Here is a 21,620-nt window from a genome sequence, read left to right on the forward strand (position 1 = left end):
TTAGGTTGGCAGGTCAAACAGCACCCCGATAAAACGGACTGTACTTTGGTACTATGGTGAAGAAAAGGTGAAAAGGCTCAAGCGGTATAAATTCTTGTGCAAGGCACCGTATACAGCAGAAAAAGAAGGCTTCATAATCCCTGCCTCTTATGAAAGGCTAAGTACCCACTGGGTGACCAGAGGCAGAAAGGTCGGCCTCACCGGAGTCAGCAAGGATTTTCCAGTTAAAGATTTCAACATTTCACTTTTGTTTTCAATACTGAAAACACAAGGGTGCGAGGACCACACTCACAAAGCTGTTTCCCAGGGTAGAGCATTGGTGTGTGGGGAAAGCAAATAAATAAATGAAAAATAAATAAAATAAAGAGAAATCATTGAGCGAGAACACTCTTTTCTTCAGCCACCGGCTCCCGCTCCTGGACCCACACTTTTTGAAATGTCAGTTCTTTAGGGCTACAATTCTAATTTTTGTTCTGCTCAGTGTAAGTAAATAGATCTGACTGTGAGTTTTTGTTCACAGATCCCAGGAGAGTGGCTCGCACGCTCAGCAAAGAGACCTCTCACTGCAACCTCCCTCTAACATATTGATCAGGAACGGCTATCGGCGCTGGCCCTGTGAATAAAACGCTGCTCTACCGAGTTCAATTCCCCGCTGGGCCTCTGAATGAAGAGACAAAACCTTTAGCGCTTGTTCTCCCTTCCCTAACCCCCCCTCCTCTTGCGTCCACCCCCACCAAAACCCCTCATCCACCCAATTGCTATTTAGCTCCGCTTCTACATCGAGTGTCGCTGCTAGCAGGCACATCGAAGGACAAAAATTGAAATGTCACTTTTGTGGAGCGCTACTTCCGAAGTGCCTGTGTATCTGTTTTGCTGCCTGTCACTCATACGGTTCAGGCTCCACGGCAGACCAAGGAGCGATCACAATGAGATGGTTTATGAAACCGGAGGTAAATGGCGTTGTTTTTCTGACTCTGCGCTCAGTCGTTTGTTGACATCAAAGAGAGGAGGAAGCGCCTTGACACATGCATCTGGAGACATTTCCCTCCTGGAAGCAATAATCCTCCTGACATTTGAAATTACCAGAACATGAAAAAAGCCAGTGTTTGTACAGATTTAGGGTACAGAATGAGTGGCGTTTTGTTTACACATGATAGACAAACCTTTGCTGTTTTTTTCTCTTTCTCCTTGTGACTCCTTCAATTGTGTGATGAGGGAAAGATTTTTGAGATCTCTTTCTCTCTCTGTCTGTTTAAAATAATGCAGTTAAATGCAGTGGGGTAAATAAATAGTTGATCTTCTGCTGAATTTGTCAGTTTATCTCCTTAACAAGAAGTTAATGGTTTGGACTCGCACCATTTTGAAACTACATCAAATACTGCGTACAATCCATTGAAACATCTCCACTGTCATGGGCAAGACCAAAGAGCAGTCAAACGACGTCTTGTGGATTTCCCTCAGTCACTGGCAAGAAGCTCGGTGAAAAAGAGGGCGCTGCCGGCCCAACAACTTTAACACGGAAGCAAGATCTCACGATATGGGGTAGAAAACATTGAAGATGGATTAGGGATGTTTCTTACAGCATGACAAATAAAGTGAAGGAAACACAGGAGTGGCTTAATGGTGCGTTCCAGTTTTACTCGAACGGGGACAGTCCAGAAAAATTAACGGGAACGAAAGTTGGATTTCCCACTGGGAAACATAGGAGTAATTTGGACCATCCTCAGTTACGACTTGTGAGGCTGACTTTGTGTTTCAGTATGGCCTCTGCTCACATCAGCCGGAGTAAGAAGCTGTGGAAACGTGTTTATTTTACAAGACACACATGCAAAAGTGTGTCTACAACCAATGTTATCTGTACCGCCTGTAATTCTCACCCGAAGAACTAAACGTGATGTTTACTTATGGAAAGTAAAGCACATACTTCTGAAAAGTATGTGCTTTAAGACCTATTGCAAGCAATGTTTGTGGCCATGTTGAGATTCCGACTTCTCAACCAGAGCGCCGCTACTTCGGGTCTGACTTCCAACCAAGCTCAGCGTTCCCACTTCCCAGGTAACTCAACGCAGCATGAGAAGCAACACATTAAAGTTCCACAGAGAACTTTAAGGGTTTAGATCTTAATCCCTCTAGAAATGACGGTGTGGACTTTTGAAGGAGCAGACACTTCGAGTTGTCAAAATAAAAGCCTCAACACTTTTTTGTTTAAGTGGTGTAGGCAAAAAAAAAACAAACAAAAAAAAACACTCTCCTGGTCACCAAGTGCAGACTGCCGCTTACGAATCACCACCAAGTATTAAGTCGCGTTTTGCTTCTGGGTCAAACTTGTATTTCACCAAATTAAAAACAAAATTCAGCAGTAGATCAAATATAATAATTTCCCCCACTGTCGGCCCCTTCATTGTAGTTTTAACTTGAGTGTGGATAGACTTCTTTAGACTTTACATCCTATTTCATATGATTCCCTTTTGTGTGTTCCCTGAGCCACAGAATGAGTTTGGGTAGTCAAGTGATTTCCCATATATCATTTATTTATTTAGTAATTTATTTATTTGTGTATTAATCTATGAGCTATGTATTTAATATTAAATAATGCACAGTTCTCTTCATGAGATTTGCCTGCTTCCTCAGTGGTCCTTTGCTTTCTGTTTGGTTGGAATATAGGGCAGTACAGTTTGCGTGCTCTTGTCAGAGACAGTTTGTGTGCTGCTGTTTCTCAACAGTTTTTTGCGGCAGCCGGGATTTAGGAGACCTTTCCTGGGTAGCGTGTGGGCTCCCGTCATCGCCTTCACCGGCGAGGAGCCATAGGAAGGGTCCAGACAGTTGTATAGGAGCGAGTGCTCAGAGGAAGAACGCTTGGGAGCGACTGAGCTGCCCAGGAGACCCGGCTCCGTGTCGCTGTCTGGCGTGGCGTAACCGCTCTTGTCCTCCCGTAGCTCCTCCTGCTCCTCCTCTTCATCGTCGTCGCAGCACAACGCGTGGTACAGGATCTTGTCACTGAAGCGGACTCTTTCCCGCGTGCCAGAGGTGCGCGAGGTCTTTTGGCTGTGCGTGGAGCTGCTGGCCTCCTCGCTGGAGGAGTCCGGAGTGATGATGCGTGGCCCGTTGGGGATCGGAAGCCCGCCGTTCATCTGGGAGTAGACCGAGGCGGTGGTGGGGGGCGGCGTGGGGGTCTGGGTCTGGGTCGGGATAGTTCCTTGGCCCAGGTCCTGCCGTAGATCGCTGGATCTGCGGGCGGCCGCGCCGGCGGCCTCCAGGTAGCTGCAGAACTCCCAGCTGTCGGAGAGCACATCTGCGTTGAGAAAGTCCAGCCTGAAGGCCTCTCCCAAGCCCCGCTCACTGCTGGACGTGCTGCTGGCTGTGGCCACCGTCCAATCATCCGGCTCCAGGTCAAAGTCGAAGTCGGACGTTAGTTTGTCGATTTGACCCACCACCTGGAGCAGGAAGAAGCACACGGCAAAAACAACCAATGAGATGTTTCAAAGAAGCCAATGACATGGAGAATGAGCTTTCTGATGCATTCAAGCAAATGTGATGCTGAAAGTAAATGTTGGGGAAAAGTAAAATCTTTAATCGCAGCCGTTCAGACTCTAAAGTCTAAACGAGCTTCGAGATCTGATTCAGAGATTAAAACTCTGCTGTATTTCTCATCAAAGTGAGTCAACGTCTGTCTATCCAGTTGCTCTCAGCATGTGACTTTGTCTAATGTGGCTCATCATCAAAACCATCAAAAATAATCATCAAACACGCATCAAATACATCAAGCAACGTTGCAGCTGATTTTAATCAAAGGTAACTCTAAGCACATGGACTCTTAGGCTTCATTTAAAGTTTCGCAGTTTCCTGGAAGTTTGCTCCTGATTTGTTGAGCGTGAAAACCTGAGCGCTGCTTCCACGTGTTTGGTTCTGGTTCTCGTGACGCAGAGGAGGCGAGAACCGCCAGACCCGACCGGTCTGGGAAGGTTGATACGGCAACAGGTCTTTAATGCTGCGCCAAGTCATTCAGTGAGTTGTAAACTGACAGCAGCGCAGTACAGTCGGCAAAATGAAAACAAAAAGGCTTTTCTGTTCCATTACCCGATGTAGATGAATTCATCTAATAAATATGTCTCAGAGCTAGCTGACACATAACTATTAAAAAAAAAAGCAACTCCTGCTGTTAAATTGGCTATGTAGCAACATTTAGGGCAGTAGGTAGAAAAAAAAACAAAAAACAAAACAGAGGCACTGACAACATATGATTCATTTGTGAGCACTGTGAGGGTCCTGTGTCTCGCTAACCATTAGCCGCTAACGACGTGTGTCTGTAAGTCTTTCAGGGCCTCCTATGGCACAAAACTGAAGGGTTGTTTCATTTGATCATCTCTCCTTCTGAACCGCCTGAATAGCCTGATCCTGGGTGTCTTACCTAACCCAGTATCCCGCATGTTTCTTTCCCAAGCTAAACACGCAGGAATTAAAAAAAAAAAAAAAAGTATTTGCATTTTGCATAAGCTTGATGACATGCTAAGGAAATTCCTCCATCATCACAGCTGTGCTGAAGTAGACGCAGGACACCGACTCTTGAGGACCGCAGTCGGGCATTCTTGCAAACGAATGACTTCACCAGATGAAAAAATAAGAAAAAGATTTTAGATACATTGATCTACTTGTGAAGAAGAAAAGCTAAAAAGACAAGAGACTTTCTTTTTTTTTTTTTTTTAAACATCAAACATAATATTCAGTAAGCCTTTATTTCTGTTTATTGGTCTGATGTAATTTTTTGAGTACTGTGGTTTTATTAGCTGCAAGCAGAAAATCATCATAAATAGCAGAAATAAAGGTATCAGTCTGTGAGTAGGTAAGTCCACATAATGTTTTTCACAAAGTGGCAACAACCTCCAGCTCATCATGACAGATCCCATGGCGTTGCCAGGTCAGACTGGATATACGGTCCCTTCAGCACATTCTGGGTTCTTCCCTCGGGTCCACTCCCAACGGGGCATGTCTGGAAAACCTGCAAAGGGATTCGCCTTGGGGGCATCCCGATCAGCCCCAAAGCCACCTGGATTTCCCGTTACTCCAGCGGCACCTTTTACAGAATACCTCAGGGGCATCCAGATACACAAAAACACACGTAGCCCGAAGAAGCATTCTCCCACGACAGCCTCAGCAATTCTACAGAGGTAAAGATCTGGTTCGCTGTTTCATAGCGGGGATGAAACCCACAGCGCTCCTCGTGGAGCCCATCTTATCCGTAGCTATGTTTTCATCACAAATGAGCACAAATCTTTGTCTATATATATGTCAAAAAAACACAATTTTGCAATTGCGGTAATCCCAACGAATACAAAATGAAATTAAAACCACAAGTGAATCAGCTTTCTCACGCGGTAAGTCATTAAAAGTCATGGAAGCAAAGGATGCAAACATGAGAAATGAGAAATATTCATAAGTCAGACATGGCACTGTCAGTAATCAGAGGAGTGTCAGGTTCCTAATACTTTGGAGCAGCTATGAATGCGCCGCATTGCGGAGATAGTTGTTACAATTTTACAGAATAGTTCTGAATTTAACACATTTGCTGTTCACAAAACACCTGAACATTGTCTGGAAAAAACCGTAACAAACCACCATCCTCCTACAACTTCCTGTTGCCTTCATCGTCTTTTCAACTAGTAGTAACGTCCAGATGTTGATCACATGACTTGTGATGTGGTCAACATCACAAGTTTTGTCACTTACATCTTTTTCATTACGGCTGAAGAATTGCGTCATCATAACTCTAAAATGTTCAATCAAAAAAGCGTCCATTTTTCTTAAGAATTGCCATTTTTAAGGACATTTATTTTCGTAATTTCAATTTGTTCAATGTTACGGTTAACGGAAATGCAGCCTCACCTTCCACAGCTTTCCCCAGCTGAGAATTTTGATCCGTTCCTCTTTTTTTTTGTCTGTTCCTCTCCCACCTTCACAACAACTCACATTCATGTTCGCTCCTGCAGCTGTCTGCATAATTAGCAAACTGAGAGCTGGCAAACAGCATCAAAACAAACTTTCAAAAACATCTGGAACCACATGAACACTAAGCAAAGTTAGTCAAAATGCCTTGCAGAACTTAAACATAGCACATGCTCCTTTATTATCAGTTTTCTTTCACAGCTAAAGGCAAATGCCTTCTTTTGCACCAACCCTACATGATTCAGATGGTTCAGTTATTCATTTAGCCCACAAAACAAACATTTCATTTCATAGATCATGTGCAGAAACAGTAGAACAGAATTATTCTCAAAGAAATGGCTGTGAGCTTGCGTTAGACTAAATCTTAGTGGAGTTTTTGTTGTAACGTGACGTTTCCAGGTGCTTCCCGTGCCGACGTCCCACTGATGTGCGGATGCACAACCCGCAACGCCACCTGCCAAGTTCAGCAAAAGTCAAGATTCATTCACAGCTGCTAATAGATCTGTTTGCTTTCCTGAGACTATTTTTTCTCCCGTTTTTCTTCCTTATCCGCGAAACCTAAATTGTTTGTTAATGTGTTTGAAATGGGCTGTGCTTTTCAGCACGGCCTCCTGTGGACAAAGTGTCTTAAATTGCTCCACGTCGCATCCGCGCAACATTAAATGTCCTCAGAAATGAGCTCGTAGCGCCGACAACGTGCCACGACTCGCCAAGCAGACCAGGGGCAGAAAGGGGCAGAAAGAAGCCCGTGGTCTGATTGGTGGAAGCTGCTTTCAAATTCATGCTAATGTTTGCTTTGTTTGTGTTTTTACCTTACCTTAACCCAACCCTAACCAAAATCAACAGAAATATCCCACCGCTGTATGAAAACGTGTCACTGGAAGACATTTTATTTATCATTCCCTCCAAATTGACCTGAATGCTTCTGTGATCAGGAGCCGCGGTGTTGAGTGTTTGATGAATAGAATGCCCTTCAGTCGAAATTGCGCCGCTTTGCTTGGCAACACCTAAAATCCAAGCCCTCTGTACTTGACATTTCAGCTCCCTCCATCAGCGCGTACGGCTTTCAACGACGGATTGTGAAACGAAAGCCCTCGCGGCGCTTGTAAACGATACGTCTCCCCCAAACTATCCAGCAATTAAGCGCCGTTTTGAACTTTTGTTTAGTTCTACAAAAAAAAAAAAAAGAAAAGAGAGAGAGAGAGAGGAAAGAGGTCACGTGGATTAGCGACATAAATGAAGATGAAAAGAGGAGGAACTGTAATTTCATCAATTATTTGCAGTGTTTGCTTCTCTCGGGCTTTAATGACTGCAAAATAAGTATGATTGCAACACAAATTTAAATCCCATCCCGGTATTTAGACCAGGAAAATATTCCATCCACAACTTTTAATTAAATTCTGGGCATTACCACCCAGTTTCAGAGACAAATTTAGTTTTTTTTTTTTTTTTGTATACGTTTCATTTTCTCAATACACCCTCAGTCAACAGAACATTGATAATAAAGATTTAAAAAAGTATTTTAACAGTTCTTTTTATTGCATTTTATGACAGAGAGATTTGGATTTGTGAGCAAGTTATAATAACGTTGAATAAATCAGTTGTTGGAGGAGCATGGATTTTTGTATTCATCAGAGTCCAGTTTATTAAATGATCGAAACGCTTTTTTTTAATCCTCTGCAGAATATTATTTTTTTCTTCCTCATAGGCAGATGGAAGAAAATTATGTTTGAATCTTAAGAAATCAAAATATGGAAAACCTGAAAGGCTCCATGACTCCAAAAAATCACAGAAACTCAAGAGACATTTCATGCCGTCAAGTGAAACCATCTATACTTTGCATCCAACTGTACGCCTGGCTTTCTTTTTTCTTTTTGCAGATCCGCCAGCCGCATCATCGTACACCTCGTGAGTACCTGGCCAGTGCGAGTCTGCTGGCAGGCTGTCTGAGGGAATTGGGCTGTATGAATCCTCTAATCCCTGAATTACTCAACCCTGTTTGCTCTGTGATTTGCAGACTTTGACTCATTGGAGCCCTTAATGCAAAATGCCTCTCTAGGCTGGGGGAGCGAGAGAGAGAGAGAGGAAGACTTAAATCGCTTTGTTTACTTCATTACTCAACTATTAATCAGTGGATTTAAAAAATGATCAGGTGCATTTCAAGACATCGTTATAACAGCAAGTTGGAGGTTGCATCTCAGTTACGGCGGCGCGTTGTAGGTTCATTAAGTGTTGTAACTGTCTTGACTTCAAGGGTCTGCTGAGACTCTGGATGGTTTATGCAGCAGCAACAGAAAGCTCTGCACTTTTCTTCTTCTTCTTGAAGAAGGTGTGATGAAACTGGAGAACAAACTGGAATGACTTGACAGCTTTTGGGCAACAGAATGATTTTTGCTTGTACTTTTGCTGTTTTTAACACTTACAATGCACAACTGTAGCAACAAGGTTCTGACTACCGGGAGCAGCTGGTTAGATTCAGAAAAGCTTAAATAATATCCGAACTATGACCTCAAATCTCAGAGGATTTGAAAGGGAGGTTTTGTGGATTCGTGACCATAGAAAGATCTAAAGAGGAGCGTCAAAGGCAAAGGAAATAGATCAGCTGTGCTTCATTAATGATGCCGTTACTGTGGAATATTGTCTCTTCCTGGAAATCAAGCTGTTAGCTTGTCATATGGCAACAGAGGCTTCTTCAGATCCGTAAATTCTGGGGTTTTCCGCTCTCACTCCAGACTCAAGGTTATCGATTTCCAAATTAAACTTTTTTTTTGTGTGTGTAAAGAAAACAGCTCTGGATCTCTCAGCAACAATCCAGACCTTTTTCTCCTTAGTCCAGGAAACGACTGACGTTGTCTTGACTCAAGGAACGTCACTATTTTGCTTCTCAAGGATCCAGGTTTTCTTTCTGCATGTGCCACTGTTTCCACCCCACTTTCACTTTCTACTTAACTTCCCTTCTTCACAATCAGGATTCAGCACTCTGAGCAGCCAGCTTCTTTATCTGTGACCTTTTGCGGCTTACCCTGCATGTGGAACGCATCGGTGATCATCTCCCCAGTAGCTGTAACAGCGTCGGTTGTTTTCTCCGCGGCCGTGACCGCCATGACACTACATTTCTTTTTCTTTTTTTGTTTGAAAAAAGGTTTATATCACTTTCACCTTGTGAAATTGTAATTTGCTGAGGAACAGAATTTGGGGGATTTTATTAGACGTGACCTTTTAACAAAGAACGAACTGAAATGGATTCCTGAAATGCAGCCCTGCGCGCAATAAAAAAAGATACGTTAAGTTTTTAGCTTTGTTAAGTTGAACTTTTTAGATGATGTTGTAATGCATTCAGATGGGTGAGTAACATGGTGCCGATACATGTTGTATCTATATTTTTATTTTTACTACTGGGCAGGTTCACTGGACTACTTCTTCCACGATGACCCTAAAAAAGTTTTTAAAAAAATAAATAAATTGGACATGCATGGTTTAGAGTAAAGAAAAACCAGCCTGTGAATCTCTGCTTTCTTTTTATGGCTCTCACACTCGTTGCAGTTTATGACACAGCGATGGCCTATTTTTGTGACTGCAAAGACTATTTTCGACACAGTTGAGCTGTAATGGATTGTATGCGAGTTGATGTTCTGTAAGTGCTGCGGATTTGACTGTAACTCCAGTCTTTAATTTTCTCTCAAAGGCTCTGCTGATGGCTGTTTTCGTCACTGGGTTTGAAGAGCGCGATTGCAACCGTGTCAGTCATTTCCGTGCGCGTATTCTGATCATGTAAATTATAGAAAAGAAAAAAATAAATAAATAAATGAAAAATTCAAATTTAGGTGTTTAATTGGTGTAATTTCAGAGCATCTCTCCGTGTGTCACAGTAAACGTCTCTCCCACACGGGCTTTTCTATAAATTTCAACCAAACGAGTGAGTGTTGCGGTAATTTTAAGTGTTATTGTAATTTCTTTTCTCTGTCTCACTGCACACTATCAACCAGCAGCGATGAGTCAACTGTGTTCACAGCACCTGATCAACTCGGAGCTTAGTCATTTCACAGCTCTCAGAGGTGCTTTAAAGGAGAGGTTGCCTCGGCACCATCAGACGGGGGTTTATTACTGTACCTCAACACCTGTCGGAGATGATTGGGCCGGGTAATTGAGGGTCAGAGTGAAAGAGAGCTCTTTGAGCCTTGTCTGTGACAGAAAGTTAGAGTGATGGCAATGACAGTCCACGATAATCTAACACAGGGCCATGGTCAGTAATGTAAAAGCACTCGAAGAGGCTCCTCTTTGGCAGAGGTGTGATTTAGGAAATGGAATCATCCCCACCGACTGTTATTTAGGCCTTGGCAGTGTATTGGCTTTGGGGAAAAATAAAATAAAATAAATGTTTTAAATAAGATTTAAAACAAGATATAACAACAGACATCAGTGTGCATAGAAGCTATAAAATGCGATGGTGTTAATTTAAATTGTTTTCTTTGTAAGGACTTGGTAGTCAGAGCAGTTCCTTCTCCAGGGTCGGCCCGAAGCAACATCAGCTCCTTTAGCCAAAAGAATTAGCTTAACTTCGCATTGTACTTCTAAGACCATATGTTTTAAGTTTAAGTTATGAAACTAATTCCGACTGGATAGTGTTTGACACTCTTGCCTTAGAGTTAAAATGTGTTTGCTCCTTTTTTGTGCGGCGTCTGCATACCCGACGGGGTAATCAGTTCCCTACAGACAGACAAAAATGATTATTTTAGGTCATTTAATAACATAAAATAATAACTGGAAGGTTACAAGAGAGTTTTCTCCAGTAGTATAGAGCAATAAAAACCTTTGTCATCACTTATTTCAACTGTATTTTAGCTTGTTTGGAAATATTTTGGGATAAACATTTTGTCAGGTGACAACATGAGACCCATTTTTATTAAGCTAACACTTGGTTAGCTGTTAGTCTAATGTCAGCTTGTTAGCTTACCATAACAGAAAGCAATATTGGAAAAAAAACATTCAACTCAAAACTATAATTACACAAAAACTACATTCTTGTTTTTTTTTATTAGGTGTCCAATGTCTAAATGTGCATCAGAATCAAAATGGTGAATATATGTATTTTATATTTCAGCAGCACAAGCAGCAGCTTTCATTATCTAAGAAAATTACTTAGAACATGTTGCACATTTTTATTTCTGATTATTAAATTAATGCCAAGATAAATATGAACTTGTGATGCTTTTGCTCAAGTGTGTCATGTAGAACTACACATACATTTACTGAAACTGTAAATGTCATGGGTTTGTCTCAGAATTGACCCGGCAATGCACCCTGAATCAGTGACTCCTGGGATTTGCTCTAAACAAGATTATACAGGAATAAATTATGCCGGATGAATAACTACTGGTGCCATTAAAACCAAACTTTAAAGACTTAACATAGGGATGCTTTTTCTTTAGGTCATTTAATAACATAAAATAATAACTGGAAGGTTACAAGAGAGTTTTCTCCAGTAGTATAGAGCAATAAAAACCTTTGTTTTTATTGCTCTATATCAATGCGTGTATCAATTAGTGATACACGCAGGTCCCCTGCGTGTATCACTAATTGAAAATGGACTGGAACATTAGCACAGGAATACAGGCAGAGGTCAAAATCACTGAATGTGAGAATTTAGGTGTTAAACGGCATCTGCTGAGAGGGAATATATAAACACATTCTCTAATCACTGTGATCTTTCAGCAGATGTTTAAGGGGAATAACTTGATAGGCATTAATGGCATTCTATATGAGCAGATTTTTGTTTGCTGCCGAGTAAACAGATGGAGATTGCCATCTTTTACAAGTCTTACATAAAAGTGCATATTTAACATTCCTCTAATGATGTCTGTGGAAAGGCTATCATGTCTCCACATTCATATTCTAGTATTTACCAGCAAATAAAAACTGCTTTGAAATAGGACATCTGTGACGATGCGGTTTGTACATATGTAAAAAATAAATCAGGTGCAATTTACCAAGAGAGCTCGGATAGAACACCCTCACTGGGCTCGTTTGAAATGCGCGACGTGTGAGGAAATTTTCGCTGGAGCGCTTCATTACTCTGTATTCAAACGGTTTCTCTCCATCTGTTACTTTGCCACCCATTCTTGCAGGAGTCGTTTTTCAGAGGGGTTTGCGGCGCTTGTTTGGTTATTATGCCCCATCCTGCACGGCTTTGCTTTTGTTCACGGGGAAAAATTGAAATGTTCATTTGAGCTCTTCAAATAAATCAAAACAAGCCTTGTTTCTTTCTCAACATGCTGCAGTGGATTTCCATCTTACCCCTCTGCTGCTTTTCCGGTGCTGAAAGCCAATATGAAGGTCTCAGCAATTATCAAAATGGCCTTGCATGCTGGCTTCATGAGTAAATCAGTCACAAATATTGTTTTAATGCAGTTAGCGCCTGCAGTTTTGCACTCCCCCACCACCTTATCCTTATTTTCCCTCAATTTAAATCCCCCAAAGACAAGAATATGAATGGATTCCAGCCACTTGCATTGTTTTGATATGGTTTATCTTACCCCCCTGAAGCTAATTTATCATCCCAGACTAACTCTGAAGGAACATATTTACTGCATTCCCAAGGAAAATTATCTCAGGGATCCCCCAGGCATGTGCAAGTTTTTTTTTTTTCCTTCTTCTTTTTAGATGTCTTATTTAGCACTGGATGAAACAGCGGCTTGGGATTTTAAATACTCAGCATCACACAGCTGCAAGAAGCTCAGAAAGACGAAGCTCATGGCAGGTTACACTAAGCAGAAAGCTTAGTAAAACTCAACTCAGCAACACTGTTTCTTATCTTGTTCGACGACAAACTATCGTTAACCAAAAACTTCTTTTTGTCTCGCCTATTTCCATTTTATTTTTTAAAGTGTTAATGTTATGTATTTTCTAGGAACATCATGCTGTTAAACTGCTGTATGTAGCAAAAATTACCCTGCTAGGGACAAGGGAGTACAGAAAATAGATGGATGGAAAGAATTGATACTCTGTCTCTTTAAATTAAAGATCCAGCTCTTTCCGACATTCCACCTCGATCACGCCACCACAACGCTGCCATTAACAACCGTTCTTATGAGTGGACTGAAAAGCAGTTCAAATGATGAGCTCAGCAGTTCTACCAGGTGTTTGCTAATTGCTGCTGCCGCTAGTCTGGGGGAGTTTTGTGGGGGGCTGCTCAGGGGCAGGGTGCTACGTTAGGCGGAAGCTCGACTGGCGTTCGCAGCTTCAAGGAGGAGCTTTAGTGGAAATAGGCGGGGCTTTGTGAGACCCAGCTCAATGGTTGCCATGGGAGATTCAAGGATTTCTCAGACATGCCTGAAAGAATCAAAGCAACACTGCAGGTATGTTTTTGATGAGGGAATAACATTATAACGTGTTGTAAAGCTAAACGAAAAAGTTCTGATTTCTACATGATAAATAAATGGGCAATATCAGAAATGTATTCATTTTTTTTCACTCAGGAGTTAACAACTCTGCACTTAAAAAAATAATCCAACTGAACCAACTTACAACAAAACACATAATGTGTTACAAGTTATCAAATGAAGTTTATGCAAGTGAATATACTAAGTTAAGTTGTTGTTAAACAAGCACAGATAAATTAAGTTTGATGAACATAGTTTGATTACACGTAACAGGTAATCACCTCATTTTTTAAAGTTGGAGCGCCATTCTTTCTGTTTTTTTCAGTGTGGATGTTGGGCTGATATTGTGACAGTTAATATCTATTAATATAGCACCATATTTCTGAATGATCTGACGAGCTCTGAGCCTTTCAGGGAAGCCACTGATAGCTTCACGTGACCTCACTGTTAAAAAAAAAAATCTATCTAAATCTCCTTAATATCCATAAAATCTATACTTCCACATCCGAAGCTGGATAAATGTGTTGTTAGTCTTTGACCTCCGTTTGCGTCACGCCGAGCAAAGCGAAACAACACTAGCACAAAGCGACGGCGGCACGTTCCACTTTCTTCACGAACGTCCGAGGCCCACTTGTTTCTGCTTCGACGTGAGCGAGGCTAATCTCTGCGCGCTCGCTGTTGGTGTGAGCATATCTAGGGTGCTTGGGATTCCAGAGCGGTCTGCTCTGCGGAGATGCAATGAGCATTCGAGTGGACGGCATTAGCAGAAAAAAAAAAAGGAAAACAGAAGGGGGCCTGATTTAGGTCAGGCAATCTTGATTGGTGAGATGCGTTCCGTGGTGTTGGCACGCGGATGAAGTGTCCTTTGAAGTGTTCACTGGAAGCATTTGGTGTAATTATCCTGTCATGAGAGAAGCTATAAGCTCGAGACTTCATTAGGCGCGTGCTTCGTCCTTTTTCATCTTTTCTCGTAAAAAAAAAAAAAAAAGAGCCCCACTCATCCTTCTGCAGACCTTAAAGTGCTAAACAACGCCATGATGAGCAAAGAGCCAATACCTCCTGACACCTCACTAATCAAAAACATCATTACAAACTTCACCATATAATGGGCTTCATTTATCCCTCAGGGTTTTTTTTTTTTTTTTTTTTTTTGCAAGAGGTGGGCTTCTTCGCTCCTTGAGGCCTGGGAAATCAACCACTTCCTTCCCAAAATTTAGGTCATTAGACTGGACAGACTCATTTAACAGCTGCAGGGCATATTTGGGAGGTTTACGCTATCAGCCTGGAGAGGTTATGGGTTGTACAATCAGGGAGGGAGCAAGACGGAAACAGCAAGAGGGAGGCAGCAAATGCAGCATGTGTTGTTGCTGGCAGAGCACACTGATCATTTATTGAGGTTCTCCTTCATTGCTTCTATCCGTGCTGAGAGGCCTAGTGCCGGTAATGACCAGAAAAAGATGGTAGGGCCACGCTACAGGGCTCCTCAGTCTGTCTGCTTCCCAGAGATAGCGACGGATTAGGCCTGTGTAATGTCGGGTCATGCTGCTCACATGCAAGTGGAAAGAGAGAGCGAGAGGGAAAAAAAGAGAAAAGGAAACACACGTGTGTACACGTTCGGGTGGCGCTCAGCCGTTTAATGAGTCAACGAGGCTTTTATGAATTTCTCTTTTTGCAGCGACTGTTTTCAGCGACTGTCAGAGGTACGTATGCAGGTCGATCTGCTCTGGTAAAAGTGACCGTGAGACGGGGAGGGTGCGGGGGGAAGCAACGCTGTGGGAGCCGGCTCAGACCAATCCAGCAGTAAATCCCTCGTCCTAATACCTCAGACTCCCAGTTTGTCTACCAGCCAAACCAATAAGCAGACACACAGGAAGAATATACTTGAAGAACAGGGGGGAGGAGGGAATACAAAATAAATAAAAAATTACAGAGAGCAGTTCCAAAACCATGTGGTTATCCCAATTTTTGGCAAGAGCCGCTCCCAGTTTTTTTTTTTTTTTTTTTGGTGCTGGAAGGGAATATTTGGATTTACTTAAACTACAATTCATTTGATTTGTTGCAACAACAATGTGCTGCATATCTCTTATTAGAGCAGTAAATTGGTGTGAACACGTTAATACACCAAAATAAAACGGAACAATATAAACAAATTTTCCACGCTGTCAGAGCCGGTTTGACTCACTGACTGTGAATAGTCTCACAAACGGTTAATGCCGCCTGAAAAAGTAATTATATACACATCTCATTACAGACTGATTATGCGGCAGTAATTGATTTGGTTGCATCTTGGGGTTTGACTTATTTATTTGCCACTTACAGTATAGTGCGGAGAGGCATTAACCTACACAAGCAGCAGCGGCAATATTTCTAGCTGTAAATCGACAGACTTTTAGACGGAGAAACGTCTTTGGGAACAACACGGCAAAGATCGGGACCCGGACGTTTTTCTGGCACGCCGTATACAAACGCCGCTGTCCTGGGTTCGATTTGGAGCCACGTCGTCCAGTTTTCTCTCCATTCTTGCTAGTCTACCGATCAATAAAGACCACAATTGTTCAAAGGCATTTCCTTTTTTTTAAATATTGTTTTCAGAACAAAAATAAATCTTTCCACGTTATTTGATGAAAAACTTATCGCATATTAAGGTTTATGACATATAGGTTTTCCTGAGTTGAAACTCAAAGCACTTCAGTGATATTTCTGCAGTGTTCTCAGGCTGTTTGCTGGCTGTCACAGCTGTGAAAACAGGAAACTCTCAAAATACTCATATTATTTCAATTTTCACATCATGAAAATGTTTGGTAGCTGAAAGAACACGCGCATTTTTGTAGTGATGTGGAGTTGAAACTAATGTTGAGGAAAAGCCGAGTTCACTTTTCTGTCTTTGTAATAGTATGCCATTCAAAATTCCTCATACAATTATTCATACCAGCTTTCATATTACATCACATTCCAGCCACAAACCTCAGGATGCTTTGTTGGGATTTTTTTTATAGATGAATACAAATTAGTCCATGATTGTGACGTAGAAGGGAAGCAATCCGTCCAGCCATTGTCTGCACCTGCTTGTCCAACTTTAGAAACCTAAAAGCCAGACTGTTTGGCGTTTTATCCGATGTTGGTTATGAATGTAAACTTACAATCTTCAGTCAATAATTCATGTCTGAATTTCCCAAATCTTTGTTTGAACCTGATTTAAAAGAAGCGATTTAAAGCAGAGTGGCTGTCTGCATTTCTAATCTTTGCTCTTTCTAACTCCTTTATGTATATCTAAAATTTCAAGTAAAAGTAACTATAAATAAACACACAAAAAGAAAAGCAGCAACAACATGCAATGTCACAATATTATTTTCTAAGCAGTTTTCACAACAAGGCAGTGACATGTTAGATAAAATTATATATTTTTTTGTATTGTAAATATGTTGGAATATCACAACGCTAGCTGCATTTCCGTTGCACATGTGTGCAAAACTTTGTTGACATTCCGCTAATGTAGAAAAACAAAATTTCCATTAGATGTGAAACACTATTAAAATCATATTCAGAGGTGTATAAGTTTGTTTATACACATGTGAATAAGTTTGTTCATGAAATAAGTCACTAAAAAACAAGCTGCGCCCTCATCCTCCACTTACTTCCTGGTTTCTTGTTCGTGGTTTGCACCAGTGACAATATCCAGTTTTTGATCATGTGACTCGTGTGAGGTGAAAAAAAGAATTTTGCTGCCATTTTGGAAAATAGACTCATTTTGACACACAGTAACAATACTCTTCATCAAAATCATCAGTTTTTAATTTTTTATTTTTTGGAACTGCCGCATTTTCCAATTGTCAAATTGCGCGATGACAATGGTCTACGAAAGCACAGCTACTGTGACCAAATGATTACAAGTGGTGAGATGAATGCAAGATGTGAGGTTTCATATTCTTGACTCCAAACCATGTTTCATTTGCAACATCTGGCACTTCTCCTCATCCTTTTGTTCACCTCATTCCTCAGAAGTACAGTATCACTTGGAGACGCAAGCACGTCTAAGCACAGATAGGTGTGAATTAAAATCTCCTCTCAACTTTAGAACTGATTAGCACTTTGCTTACAGTCAAATTATCAGCCACGTGGACCTCCATCACTCCTTAATTGTATGTAACGATGAAACTGCGAGCAAATGTGCTCAGAAACTATTTAGCTTTGTCTGTTCTCTGAGAGAGAGACAGAGAGAGAGAAAAGAAAAAACCCAACGAAACATTGAGTTCTATTTATCGTTTGTCTGGGAAATGAGTCATATCAAGATTAACCATGCAAAAGCTATCACCTGCTGCCTTTTTGTAATTAAGAATCCTTACTTCCAGGTTCATGTTACGGCTCCCATCACAGCCTGTGTCCCAGAGCAGGAGACAAGACGCCGCCGCCTAATGACTGTCTGAGCAATGCCGCGGAGCATGTCGTTATTGCAGGGTGTGTAAATGGGTTTGCGCGCACCCAAAAGTGAGGAGTAACAGGCCAAGTTAGCTAAGAGTACTCTGAGAGCTACCATCTGTCCCCCCAGCGAGAAAATGCAGTGGGATCTATCACCTCGGCCAGTGCTGAGGCGGGCAGCAGAGTCTCTCTGTTGGGTCGTGTGAAAAAGGACGACTCTGCCATGCAGCTCGCTGTTAGTCGTGCAGGTATCATCCATGACAGCTGCTGGACTGTTTTCAGCTGTTGACATTACTGCCTGACTTCTGTAAGTCACAGCGGCTGCTGGCACTTTAAAATTTTACCGCATGCACGCGCAAAACTAGCACACAAGCGCATTTGTTGTTGGCAAGTGTTGGCAGTGAGAACAGCATCTGGATCGGTTACTCAAAAAGTGAATTAAGTTTCGAGTTGCTGTGAACCAGTGGACTTCAAACAAAAATCTTATCCGTCACTGGCATTAAGCTACGCCAAGATTTTTAAGAGACGGCCTTTAAAGGGACTATGTCTTTTGGCGGTCGCCCAGTAACAATGGTTTCAACTCCTTTTTGCGGGATTTCAGGGAAAATGTTGAATTCACCAAAGTTTTCTCTATCTCTCTCCCCTTCTTGTTGCTGTGCATGGCAGTCGGCTGTATCAAAAAGAAGTCCAGTGCACTTACACTAATGGAAAAGTTGTTAGTTCCTTGATCAAAAAGTCTAGGAAAGTGTCATGGTTTTGAAACTGAGATGGTCACCCTTCAAGGCAATTGTTGTTGTTGGAGTGTGAAAAATCAGTTTCACAGTGTTGACATAAACAAATAGGGGGCAGTGTTGTATCCCAAAAATGAAAAACTGTGCCTGTACAATTAGCTTCATCATATGCAGCTATAGAGCTGGAATCAAAAACAGAACCTGAAAAATTGTTTTGGGTTTGTTTTTTAAATCCAGAGAAGTACCAAAACCAGTTTTGTCTGTTGACATTACTTTAACTTCATGCTCTATAATATGTTATGACATTTTATGTATTTTGTAAGTTTTTTTACTCTCTATTAGTCCCATTGAGGAATTTGTTGGCAACAAATCAGAGTTTCTGAGAAGCAAATATAGAGATTATGGATTTAGAGTCTAGAAGTCCAAAAGTTTTTGCTTTTAGAGTTAGGTTTCATGTTCCTTGTATTCTTCATTTATCCTTTTATAAAAGCATTTGCAACTTTCCCTTAACCTGTAGCGTAAACAGCTGTTATGTCAAGACATGGCTGGTTGACCTATTAGTTGTGGCAGATTGGGTCTCCTTTCCATTAGAAGTAACACAAATATTTTGGGAATAAAAATCTGAGCAGTGTGGCATGCATATTTCCATTTTTTCTTTGAGTTTGCCACTCTGTTTATTGCAAACTGAGTTTGTTAGTGAATTTTGTCAAACACCATCAAGATTAAGCACCATTCTACAAGTGCTTGAGGTATCTTGACTATTTCAATGAAAAAAAGCTCTTAAATGTGGTTAATCTCATCGATGCATGTTGACACAGCATCTATATTTTGTGTAAGCTTTCAAGCTTGTTAGTAGAGAAACCATATGAAAATGTTGTTATACATTTTCCATGAATCGCAGCTACTTACAAACAGAAATGAACATTGAAGGATTAAGAAAGTTTCAGCATCACAATGACTTCCCCCTGAATGAGTCCAATAACCAAAACGGTTTGTAGTAGGAAGATAAATCATCACTGGTGGTTTATGGTTAGGAATTAGGACCTGGATTAATACTAAATTCTTAATCTAATGTCAGGATAGTTATCCGAAAAATTGGAATTTCTCAACATGAAGGTATTGAACAAATCTCGGGTTAATTTTTGGTTTTCTGTAAAAAAAAGCAAAACAAACAAAAAAAAAAACTATAGATTTCAGAAGATGGACGGTGAATTTCCATCTTTTTCCATTCTGTGAAATCTGTTGTTGATTTTCATTGCAGCTCACAGCCGGCGGTGCGTGACTTTGGAGCAACAGTCCAGCGCCGAGAGTACCAGCAAACTCGACTAATAATAAAGGGCATGCAATCAATATGCCACTGGCATTTCTAGGTTTTCTTTGCCTGCAGTGCTTATCTTAATGGGAGTGTGCTCCATTTTCTTTTATAGTGTGTCAACTCATATATCATTACCCAACAAATATAGCCCAATCTGCCACAGTGGAGTGAAAACACAGTGGGTCAGAGGAAAGAGAAAGAAAACAACTCCTTCATGTAATTTGTTTTTATTTAAACTTTCGCCGCGGAGCTTTACGGGAGCCTCGGCAAACCTCAGGAATAATTTACTTCTTCTTAGCTTCGCATTGGGCTGCGGCAAGCAGCCAGCCAGCGTTTTCTTATTTTTGAAAACATAATGTTTCATGAACTGTACGACAGAGGGTGACATGCCCAACACAATTAGAGCCCTGTGGGAGGTCGCTTTAATGTTAATAATAACGTTAAAAAGTACGAGAAAAAACAACAACAAAAAAAGATAATACAAGTGTGTGATGTTTCTGGAAAGAAATGAAAGAATGTTTTTAATCTGCCTCTTTCTCATTGTCAAGAATGTGAGAAGATGGGAGAACTTCGAGTAGATGAGATAGAAAAATAATAAAAACAACCTGCGTCTCCTTTATCAGAAAATAATTGCAGATTACGTTTGTTCTTTGGTTCTCACAGCCGAGTGATTTTTATTCGGTGCAGGGCGCCAGCACTTATGAACCAGAAAATGTGGCCATTTCTGTGTGAAATCAGCCTGGTTTCTGTTGTCTTCACAAAACATTGTACTCCCTCTGATTCAGTGGAGGAGGAGATCAAACTTTTCTATCTTTTTGAACGAAGAAAGGCTGTCTGCATTCTGAAAGTATCGCAAAATTACGCGCACAGTGAACAGCCTTAATGAAAAATAATGGAAGACAAAATTCGTTTGTGGAAAATATTCACCCCACTTGAACTTCACGGTGTCTCGTTGTACACATCAGTGCTTTCTGTAAGGATTCATGCAATACAACAGCAAAGCGAAGCACAAACAGTAATTGTGTCGTGGCAGAGAAATGATAAAGGGCGTTAAATTGTTTGGGAATAAAAATCTGAGCAGTGTGGCATGCATATTTCCATTTTTTCTTTGAGTTTGCCACTCTGTTTACTGCAAACTGAGTTTGTTAGTGAATTTTGTCAAACACCATCAACATTAATACCAGCAAAATCAGGCCTGATGAACTACCAGCTTCCCTTTAATCAGTCATCCAAAAACGGTTCAATGTGGCACGACATAGCAGGGAGAACATTAACCGAAAGCAGCTAAGGGGCCTATCTTAGGTGTAATCGTAGGAGTAGTATTAGCGAATCCCCAGCTCTGAAGCAAGAATTTGTTGAATGATTAATTATCTCAGAAGTGACTGCGATGAATGACAATAATATTGTATATGTTGAGAATATTTTCGAGTAATATGGCAAAAAATAATGCAAGAGCACGTTCTCAGAGATCATTACATTCTAATGAACATTGAACTCTGCACTAGAAAACTTTTTAAATATCCAAAATAAATCAACAAAAACAACAAAGAAAATGAATTATGAAATATTTGTAAACAAAATTGTCCTTAAAAAAAGGGTTACTTGAGACCTAAGCACCAGACTGAAGACTTTTGCCAACCAGTTTTTGGTAGAAAAAAAATGCAAACCATAAATCATGCAAATAGAAATGAGCGAATTCCTTATTTACTTATCAAATAAATTGATAAATTGCTCATTGCATATTTTCCCAATATGTTTTACAAATGTGAAAGGCTTCAGTCACATGGCACTGCAGTTGCAAGTACTCCTGCCGCAAAGAGCAATACATCAATATGATGT

General features: G+C 41.0%; 1 protein-coding gene across 3 annotated transcripts in view; it reads right to left on the reverse strand.

The window, feature by feature from the left end:
* Positions 1–2,510: 2,510 nt before the first annotated feature.
* insyn1 (inhibitory synaptic factor 1) overlaps positions 2,511–21,620 on the reverse strand; it is a 59,521-nt gene continuing 40,411 nt past the window's right edge. For all 3 annotated transcript variants that reach the window (XM_055044902.1, XM_055044901.1, XM_055044903.1), the window contains one exon: positions 2,511–3,434. In XM_055044902.1, coding sequence (XP_054900877.1) covers positions 2,628–3,434 — 807 coding nt within the window. In that variant the 3' untranslated portion in view covers positions 2,511–2,627. The remainder of the gene's footprint in view (positions 3,435–21,620) is intronic.

Source organism: Poeciliopsis prolifica, unplaced genomic scaffold, assembly GCF_027474105.1.
Source record: "Poeciliopsis prolifica strain line A6 unplaced genomic scaffold, Auburn_PproV2 SCAFFOLD021, whole genome shotgun sequence".
Taxonomy (NCBI): domain Eukaryota; kingdom Metazoa; phylum Chordata; class Actinopteri; order Cyprinodontiformes; family Poeciliidae; genus Poeciliopsis; species Poeciliopsis prolifica.